This window comes from Procambarus clarkii, chromosome 5 (assembly GCF_040958095.1).
Source record: "Procambarus clarkii isolate CNS0578487 chromosome 5, FALCON_Pclarkii_2.0, whole genome shotgun sequence".
Taxonomy (NCBI): domain Eukaryota; kingdom Metazoa; phylum Arthropoda; class Malacostraca; order Decapoda; family Cambaridae; genus Procambarus; species Procambarus clarkii.
In genome coordinates this window covers 39,171,564-39,182,026 of record NC_091154.1, presented here as the reverse complement: position 1 = coordinate 39,182,026, position 10,463 = coordinate 39,171,564, and the positions used below count along the sequence as shown (strand labels likewise).

General features: G+C 42.9%; 1 protein-coding gene across 1 annotated transcript in view; it reads right to left on the bottom strand.

Moving 5' to 3' along the window:
- Positions 1-7,764, bottom strand: part of LOC123761694 (A-type potassium channel modulatory protein KCNIP1) — a gene marked incomplete in the record, with an annotated part of 348,780 nt that extends 341,016 nt beyond the window's left edge. The window contains 2 exon segments of the mRNA XM_069301524.1: positions 925-1,759; positions 7,625-7,764. Of these exon segments, the coding sequence (XP_069157625.1) occupies positions 925-931 (7 nt within the window).
- Between the last annotated feature and the right edge of the window lie 2,699 nt (positions 7,765-10,463).

Genomic DNA, 10,463 nt, shown 5'->3' with positions numbered 1-10,463 from the left:
AGTGGCGGCCGTCGGCAGCAGTGCTAACACTTGCTCAAGCGCTTACGGTCAACAAGTGGCGGTCGCTTGGACTCTGTTTACCCCCCATCAAATAACTACATAACTACCCTCCACCACCAGCAGTGTAACGGATAAAGTGTAATTATCAAGTTATTATTAAAAATTGTCCTGCTTAAGGCATAACTATTTTCTGCTTTCTTGAGAGACATCCGAGTACTATTATACTATTAATTAAAGCCCGCACTCCTTATTAAGGTTTAATTACTTAGTAATGTTCAATTATCTAAGTGTTCAATTACCTTAGTAAGGTTCAGTTACCTTTGTAAGGTTCAATTATCTTAACAAAGTTCAATTATCTTAGTTATGTTTACTTTAGTAATGTTTACCTTAGTAAGGTTAGAATATCGAATGAACTCCAAGGTTGGGTTATTAAGAGAAGACGCGCTGGGAGCGCCTGGTAACTGGACAGTGGTCTAGGGTTGACATAAGTATTGTAATGACTGTAAGTATTGTAATGACAGGCTGCGAGCAGCCGCGTCCAACAGCCTGGTTGATCAGTCCAGCAACCAGGAGGCCTGGTCGACGACCGGGCCGCGGGGACGCTAAGCCCCGGAAGCACCTCAAGGTAACCTCAAGGTATGACTGACAAACGCCGCCCAACAGCTACTGCCACTCGTGACAGATTTAAATATCACAAAATTTGCAACGAATTTTATTCTACGAATTTACTAGAAAAAAATCTCTAGATATGACATGTCTTCTTTCTAACATTTTCAAAATGCTTACGTATAACCTTTCATGAATATTTGGACAACTTCGATGATACATTATATAGGCTTAAGTATTTCAAGGCATATCTCCAGGTATTTCAGTTACTACAGAAAAGCGTTTATAATACAAAAAAAAATTGAAGAGGAGGCTTACCATCCATGCAATGCGACTTTCTCCGTCTAGTGAGTGAGTTTACCGCCTGTAGCGCTCCCAGACGTGCTCTCCAGGGTCCGTCTGTGCTAGAACTAATGCGTTTCAATCAGCTAGAATTGCAACACGTATTCTCCAGGTCTTCAGGTGCGCGGCAAGATCTCCCAAGTGCAGGTGCCACTGCTCTCGAGGGCGTAGGGGTCACCGTGGTGGATAGGCACTTATAAGGCACTGTAGTAGATGCTGTGAATGAACACTTTAGCAACTATTACCGTCACCATGGCCACACTTACTGGTCTAGTGCCCAGGCACACCCACCAAAGGTCTGTTCATATTTAATCTTGAATGTGATCTACCGTCTGTCATGGTTACCTATAAGCAGTGTCGGATCGTCTCAGCGGCATTTTCTTGATAGTATGACCTTCTCCACGCTATAGCTTCACACAAGATCTCATCCATACTACAGTTTCATGTATAACCACACAAAGTTGAACAACGTGGCCTTGTCCATCCTGTTTCATGGGATATTACTTAGTTTCACGTGATGCTGTCCACACTGTGATTCCCATGTACTTGCCCCACACTATATGTCACAGTAAGTTATCCCGTATTATGACAAATTACTGGTACCTTACATATTACTTTCAAGCGTGTCAAGTGTCATGTCACTGAGGTGCTCCTGTGCTTCACCTCTTTGACAGTGCTTATCACTGTTCCAAGGCCTTGGGCACCTGTGCTGTACCTCTTTGACACTGCCTGTCAAACACCTGTGAAGAGCTAGAGTGCTGGTCGATGTAACTCAATGTCTCCTTGTTGTCTTTCGTCCAGTTTTAAGTATCTGCAATAGACAACCGTTCGTTTTTAGTTATCTTAAAAAAAGCATTTGTATACTTATATAAACAAAAGTTATTTAACGGTAATATTAGTTACTTCGAAATCCCTAGGTGAATAACACACCCCGATAACATGACGCTGTGAATAACACACCCCGATAACATGACGCTGTGAATAACACACCCCGATAACATGACGCTGTGAATAACACACCCCGATAACATGACGCTGTGAATAACACACCCCGATAACATGACGCTGTGAATAACACACCCCGATAACATGACGCTGTGAATAACACACCCCGATAACATGACGCTGTGAATAACACCCCCCCCCCTGATAACATGACGCTGTGAATAATACACCCGGATAACATGAAGCTGTGAATAACACCAGTTACCAAGACGTTATAGTGAACATGTCGTGTAAGGCTGTGATCGCTGGTCTCGTGAACGTGACGTTATTGAACGCAATGCTCGCCTTCACCTGGTAAATGTTACATTGTGTAACGCGTTAACCTGAGTCCGTCACAGTAATCGATGGACAGCCGTCTCCACGCAGCTCAGCTCTTCACCTCTCACCTATATTAGTGTCTTGCCATACGAAATATATGTTTGTATGTGTGTGTGCGTATATATATATATATATATATATATATATATATATATATATATATATATATATATATATATATATATATATATATATATATATATATATATATATATTATATATATATATATATATGGGCTAGAACCTCCGCCCATGTGATGCAAAGCTGAGTGCTGTACCACCACATTACAAACGCATGGGAGACTTAATGAACTCATTCAACCCCATGCCCGAGTGCATTCGGGTTACGTGGTCAACAATTTCATCTAGTCCAGGTTCAGGCCACGGAACAGTTCAATACCAAATGGTAAACCTGAATGGTGCACAGTCTACATAGTAAATACTGTACTTGAAAATTCCAAAGGCCCCCAGCTGGGGCTGGAAGAGGGATTAGCACCGTTTGTGACCGCGAATGGCTCAGAGAAATTGCCATGGTCTGGGACTCCGGCAAAGCACGACGTCACGGAATTTGTGTCAACATTTCGATCACAGCATCTGGGTATCAGGATTTGACCATGATCCTTCAAAGGCCCCAATACGGCTGACTGTTAAATGCTTTCGTTAGATCCATGAAGGTGGTGTAGATAAAGACAGTATCGTCAGCAAATAGTATAGGTTTAAGAATGAAGAGATATTAGGCAGATCATTGATGTATATAAGAAACAGGAGAGGTCCTAGGACATCCTGCTCCCGACACTTCTCTTGCAGTTGTCTGGCAGCAGAGATCACGAGACTAGTACCTCGCTCCATCCCGAAACCACACTGGCGTTCCGGCAGGAGTCCTTGATCGAGGTGGTGTGGAAGTCTGTTCCACGTCAATTGTGGAGGAATTGTAGTCTGTTCCACGTCAACTGTGGAACAAGCTCCCTACAACCAACACATCGCTTCGTTCCTTCCCCTTTATATTCACTTTCTCCCACCTTACTTCATCACCATTATTCCTTCATTCCGTCCATTACCTCCCAGCTCTCGTCCCATTACCTCCCAGCTCTCGTCCATTACCTCCCAGCTCTCGTCCATTACCTCCCAGCTCTCGTCCATTACCTCCCAGCTCTCGTCCATTACCTCCCAGCTCTCTTCCATTACCTCCCAGCTCCCGTCTCTCACCCAGAACAGTGAACCACCGAATTACATGGTTACCCCCCCCCCCCTCCATCCCTCATATTTTACAAGTTACCCTATCTTATGCCTCCTTCACGACGGTGGAGGTCGCTGGTAATGACTCTTCCCTGACGTACTTCTCCAACATTTCCCATTCATTCCAGTTCATGAGCCCCTCTGATGTGGAAGTGCTACATAGACTCTCTCTCAGAAAAAAAAACAGTTACAGCCCCGCTCCTGTGCCAGGTAAGTCCACTACGGGCTCACCATAGCCCGTGCTACTTCCAACTTGCTGTTCCGAGTAGCTGAATCTAAAACAAAACCAATATATATAGCCTCGTGTGGCCATGTAGCACTTGTACAATTTCTGTTTTCGACTAGAATGAAGTAGTGTCGCTGAAGGTAATGATTTTTTATTCATTTTTTGTAATCCTGAGCTGAGAATGGGGGAATTTGGTTTACCACTTATCAAACTTCTGGTGCATCTTTGCAAATTTCTGGTGAATCTTCGCAAACTTCTGATGAAACTTCGCAATTTCGGCGTCATATTAGCTGTAGCTGCCTGATAGTTCAACTGAGCCTATGTATTATATTGTTTAATTCCTAATGAGAACGAGATGCATGGGAGTATGTAAAATAAACCCAATGAGACGTATAATAAGCATCAAATTACCTCTTTATGAAGAAGAGCTGAAGTTTTTTTTAATACACTCTCTTTAAATATTAAGTGAATTACAAACACCTTTACATTTTTAAGTGAGAACTTCGCAGGTCTTTCAGACTGTTGCTGTTAGGTGTGGTTCCAACGATGAACTGTTGACTGATGAGGCCGTCAGTCAGGAGTGGCAGTCAGATACTGAACGGCGTGGTAGTCACAATGGGCTTCAGCCACTTCAAGACACAAGGTTACAGGCAGACGGAGGAAAGATAGCGTGCTACTGGTGTGCAAGTTTGTCACCCACACTGGTTACACAACCGTGCCTTGAATCAATAATATGAACCTTCATTCACATATTTGTTTGTATGTTTACTGTACTCCCATTGTCCACCTATACGATTTCATATCATGTCATAAAGAATAATAAGCAAGTAGACAATTAACATTGAAATCCTAGAACATCCTCACATCCGTCGACGAACTTCTGGCGACATTTATTTAAAAAAGTCATTGTCTTCTAATGATTTACTCCATCTGTTTCTCCATTCTGATAATCAATCCAGACGATATCCCCAGATCATGCTCTATTCTACCCATAATAAATCATGGCCTGCAAATCGAAATCGTAATAGCGTGATATATCTATAAGGAAATATTGGAGCAATTCAAGTAAGTAATTATCAAAAGAAAGCACCAAGCCCGGAAGGCTATGTAGCACCATCAAATGTGCGGAATAATCATAGGGCACTAAATATCACTAAGGATCCCAATATGAGAACAGAAACGCAATACAGTAAGGTGGAACTCACGACTCTGGTCCCCCTCAGACACTACAGTCTCACTACATAATCAAAGTAGAACCTGAACAGCTACCTGTCTAAGGGAAGGATTTGTCCCAAAACTAACAGAGTATTACATATTAGTTGTGACAGAGGAAGAGATAAGAACCAACAACAGAGACGTGAAGAAACAAAAGCAGTGAGACCTAACACGATCTCACTCTGAATCTGAAATGGAGCTGCTGAAATATTGTGCAAGTCACTTGCAATGATCTCAAATGCAACATTGGAGACAGACGTTGCGCCAAACAGCTGGAAGGAGGCTTACAGTATGTCGACATACTGTATAAAAGAAAACAAAGATGAACCATTTAACATCATGCCAGTGTCTTTAACAAACATGCTATGCAAAGTGCCAGAAAGAATAATAAAGAAAATAGAACACCCAAGATAAAAATAAAATTTAACAAACAAGAACTGCAGAAGACCTCAGGAAGAATTAGGATCTAGATAAGTCGAAGGCATACTCATGCAAGTGGCAACCGCATTTCAATCCAGATACGTATAAAGTAATGAGGATTTGAACAGGATTAGGCCTTAAGAGGCCAGAGGAGTAATGCATAAGGAAATGGAGAATGTATAATATATTAGGGTTTGTGGGAAATTAAACCTTGGAGTAGATATAATACCGAACCTAATTCCGGAGGCACAAACCAATATATCAGCAGCATAGATGAATCTAGTGAAAATCTGACATCAGAAACCTAGATAAGAATGTTCAAAAGTTCGCTACAAGACCTGTCCCGTAATTATGATGACAGAGCTACCAGTGTAAACTACGGTGAAGTAATTAACAAGAGAAAGTGCAAAGCTAGATGACTATATAGCACTTAAGAGGAGTATATGGACAAGGAACTGAGATATAAGGACGGAGTGAAGGACCGGTGCCCAACCAACTAGACTATCGGAAATCGAACGCCGACCTTGTAAGAAGCGAGGGCATCGCTCTTCCGACCAGACCAAGGGTTGATTTAGACTGAGGTTACTAAACTTAACGACACTGTAAAACTGAAAAAAAAATAAAGAACACGTGATCCAGATCTAAAATATTTAGTGATATTGCTGAAATTGGCAGAATTTGCTTAGATTGAGTAGTATCATAACGAGAGAACATGCACACTGGTAGACACCCGAGTGAGCCACAGAGATGCGAGGAAACATTTCTTCACCGTAAGTGTAACGAACTAGAAGGGGAAAATAGTAGGGGAAGTAATAAACAGTTATGAGAGCTGTTATGACATAAGGCGAAGTCGGGAGTCATTGTATTAAACGAAAGGCGGGGCCCAGAAGTTGAAACTCGGTCCAGCAAATGTCTTTGTTAGGTAAGTGTGTCACAGTCCCCTAACTCCATAATCCACACCATCTCCCTCCACTCTACAAATTCATAACCAAAACTACTACCATACTGTATTATCCAACACCACCATACCAACAACACCAACTCCAGACTCTCTAAACTTCAAAATCAACAATTTCGTAACCGACTTCACAACACCACATTTCAATTCCGTAACCCAGCCATCCCCATAGCCGCACTCTATAACCCAGCCATTCCCATAGTCTCACTCTATAACCCAGCCATCCCCATAGTCTCACTCTATAACCCAGCCATCCCCATAGCCTCACTATAACCCAGCCATCCCCATAGCCTCACTCTATAACCCAGTCATCCCCATAGCCTCACTCTATAACCCAGCCATCCCCATAGCCTCACTCTATAACCCAGCCATCCCCATAGCCTTACTCTATAACCCAGCCATCCCCATAGCCTCACTCTATAACCCAGCCATCCCCATAGCCTCACTCTATAACCCAGCCATCCCCATAGCCTCACTCTATAACCCAGCCATCCCCATAGCCTCACTCTATAACCCAGCCATCCCCATAGCCTCACTCTATAACCCAGCCATCCCCATAGCCTCACTCTATAACCCAGCCATCCCCATAGCCTCACTCTATAACCCAGCCATCCCCATAGCCTCGCTCTATAACCCAGCCATCCCCATAGCCTTACTCTATAACCCAGCCATCCCCATAGCCTCACTCTATAACCCAGCCATCCCCATAGCCTCACTCTATAACCCAGCCATCCCCATAGCCTCACTCTATAACCCAGCCATCCCCATAGCCTCACTCTATAACCCAGCCATCCCCATAGTCTCACTCTATAACCCAGCCATCCCCATAGCCTCACTCTATAACCCAGCCATCCCCATAGCCGCACTCTATAACCCAGCCATCCCCATAGCCGCACTCTATAACCCAGCCATCCCCATAGCCGCACTCTATAACCCAGCCATCCCCATAGCCTCACTCTATAACCCAGCAGTATATCCCAACTCCATAGCGAATGACATACTTCCTAAGGAACACATCACCACAACACATCACAATATATGCTAGTCAGGAGCGCATCACACCAAAACACCAGAGAGGCTTGGGTGTCACTACACCCAAGCCTCTCTGCTACACAACAATGCCACATATATACAACATATCTCAAACCACAATCGTCACCACTACATTCTGAAGCCGAAGCAAAATTGATTCTGAACACTATTAGTTCCAAAACAGAATTATTGTCAAGAATTAGTTGTACGAAAAAGTTTCTTGAGTTCAGATTCGAAAATACAGCAAAAACAAAAATTTAACTTACACTGCATATGATTTAACCCTTGGATTAACCTTCCAGACGTATGATAAAGATTTTAAGTCGACTTATTTAATAAAGTTAAATTAAATAGACAAAAAAAATCACTGACAACTTCCTGACGGAGCAGCGCATCAGCCCTCGATGACGGCGTGGCGGTGACTGAGGTCTCGTCAGCCCTCTTAGTCTGTTAACCCGGGTCGCGGGTTGCCGAAAAACTTGCATTATTTGGTCACTATAATGTCAGCTTCTAAAAAAAATTGTAAATTTCAACTGTCAACTATTCAACTGTCTCTGATGATGTCTGTGTAGATATCCTTCAGTGTTAAATCTGGAAGTGATATAGGTGAATATTTTTGCACAAATATATTAGGCTGCTATGCACATATAAATTGTAATTCGGAATGAGATAGACAACATTGCAAGTCAAATCTACAGAAGACTTCCATACAAATTTAGGTTCCAGTATGAATCCATTATGTTGCTATCATTTCCGCCCGTCCTCTTATCTAATACGTCAGATTTTTTACGGTATCGACCAAGCCATTCAAAATGTGACGGATTTGAACAAGTTAAAGCACTGAAATATTGACGTTTCCTGTACATTGGCCTCGATTGGATAGGTGGGTTGCTTTGGTACGTACATTTTTGTTAAAAAAAAAAAAGTTGCATATTCTGCTACCAATATATATATTGGTAGCAGTCTTTCTTGTAAACATATGTTGTTGAATATGACCGAAAAGGTAAGATTAATTATTCTAACACGAATTTTCTCAATATTTCTTATGTTTTTTTTCATAAGAAAACCATCGACATTAGCATTTTATTACCACCGACAGTGAAGAAAAACATAAGAAATATTGAGAAAATTCGTGTTAGAATTATTAATCTTATCTTTTCGATCATATTCAACAACATATATATAAATATATATATTATTAAATATGACCGAAAAAGTAAGATTAATAATGCTAACGAATTTTCTCAATATTTCTTATGTTTCTTTTCAGTCAATGGTAATTGAGAAATCAGTTCTCCAAAATTCATTTTTATTTCTAGTCTGACGCGACACTTGAACGCGTTTCGTAATAACTAATTACATTTTCAAAGACTTTAGTTTACACACACAACTATAACCTGCAAACATTAAACAGAGTTCTACTATGCTATAATTTAGATTGATTGATGAAGATTAAGCCACCCAAGAGGTGGCACGGGCATGAATAGCCCGTAAGTGGTGGCCCTTTTGAGCCATTACCAGTATCAAAAGATGATACTGGAGATCTGTGGAGGCGCAACTGCACCCTGCGTGACGGGAGATGTCTCCCGGACCAAGTGGTGACCAAATGGTGGTGGGGTGCTATAATTTAAACAACTTTCATCTTATATACCCGCATTTGGGTGAGGTGATATGTTACAACAGTTTTGGATGAGGTGAACAAAACTTTCAACACAAGACAGAACACGAAACAATGGGTATAAATTGGGAAGAATGGAATTAACTGCAAAGGGCCTATTGGCCCATATTTCTTGATGCTTCTATATTGGTGCGGAGTCTTGAAGTGGGTAGAATTCTACCCACTTCCACTCCCTGCGTGACGGGAGACATCTCCCGTCACGCAGGGTGCAGTCGCACCTCCACAGATCTCCAGTATCATCTCTTGATAATGGTAATGGCTCAAAATGGCCACCACTTACGGGCTATTCATGCCTGTGCCACCTTTTTGGTGACTTAATCTTCATCAATCAATCATCAATCCGTGGGTCCACACATTCAGCACCGCTCCTGTGCCAGGTAAATCCACCACGGGCTTACCATAGCCCGTGCTACTTGGAACTTGTTCCAAGTAGCTGAATCTATAACAACAACATTCCGTGGGTCCACGGGGGGAGACATCTCCCGTCACGCAGGGTGCAGTCGCACCTCTACAGATCTCCAGTATCAGCTCTTGCTACTGGTAATGGCTCAAAAGGGCCACTACTTACGGGCTATTTATGCCCGTGCCACCTTTTGGGTGGCTTAATCTTTATCAATCAATCCGTGGGTCTTTACGGGCTCACCATAGCCCGTGCTACATGGACACTTCGTTCTGAGTAGCTAATTCTGAAAACACAACAACATTCCGTGGAAGTGTGGAACGGTCATGGCACCGTTCCTGTGCCAGGTAAGTCCACTACGGGCTCACTATAGGCCGTGCTATTTGCCCCGCTCCTGGGCCAGGTAAATTACGGGCTCACCATAGCCCGTGCTACTTTTTGAGATATATACAAGAGTTGTTACATTCTTGTACAGCCACTAGTACGCATAGCGTTTTGGGCAGGTCCCTGGAATACGATCCCCGCCGCGAAGAATCGTTTTTACAACCAAGTACCCATTTTACTGTTGAGTTAAACAGAGGCTACAGTTAAGGATTTGCGCCCAGTAAATCCTCCCCGGTCAGGATACGAACCCATGACAAAGCACTCGCGGAACGCCAGGCGAGTGTCTTACCAGTACACCACGGTGACTTGAAACTTGTTCTGAGTAGCTGAATCTATAACAACAACAACAACAATTCCGTGGAACCAGAGCAACGCTCCTGTGCCAGGTAAGTCCACTACGGGCTTACCATAGCCCGTACTACTTGCCCCGCTCCTGTGCCAGGTATGTTACGGGCTCACCATAGCCCGTGCTACTTGGAACTTATTCCGAGTAGCTGAATCTATAACAACATTCCGTGGAACCAACAACCACACACACACAGCCCCGCTCCTGTGCCAGGTAAGTCCACTACAGGCTCACCATAGCCCGTGCTACTTGGAACTTATGTTCTGAATAGCTGAATCTGAAACAACACATTCCGTG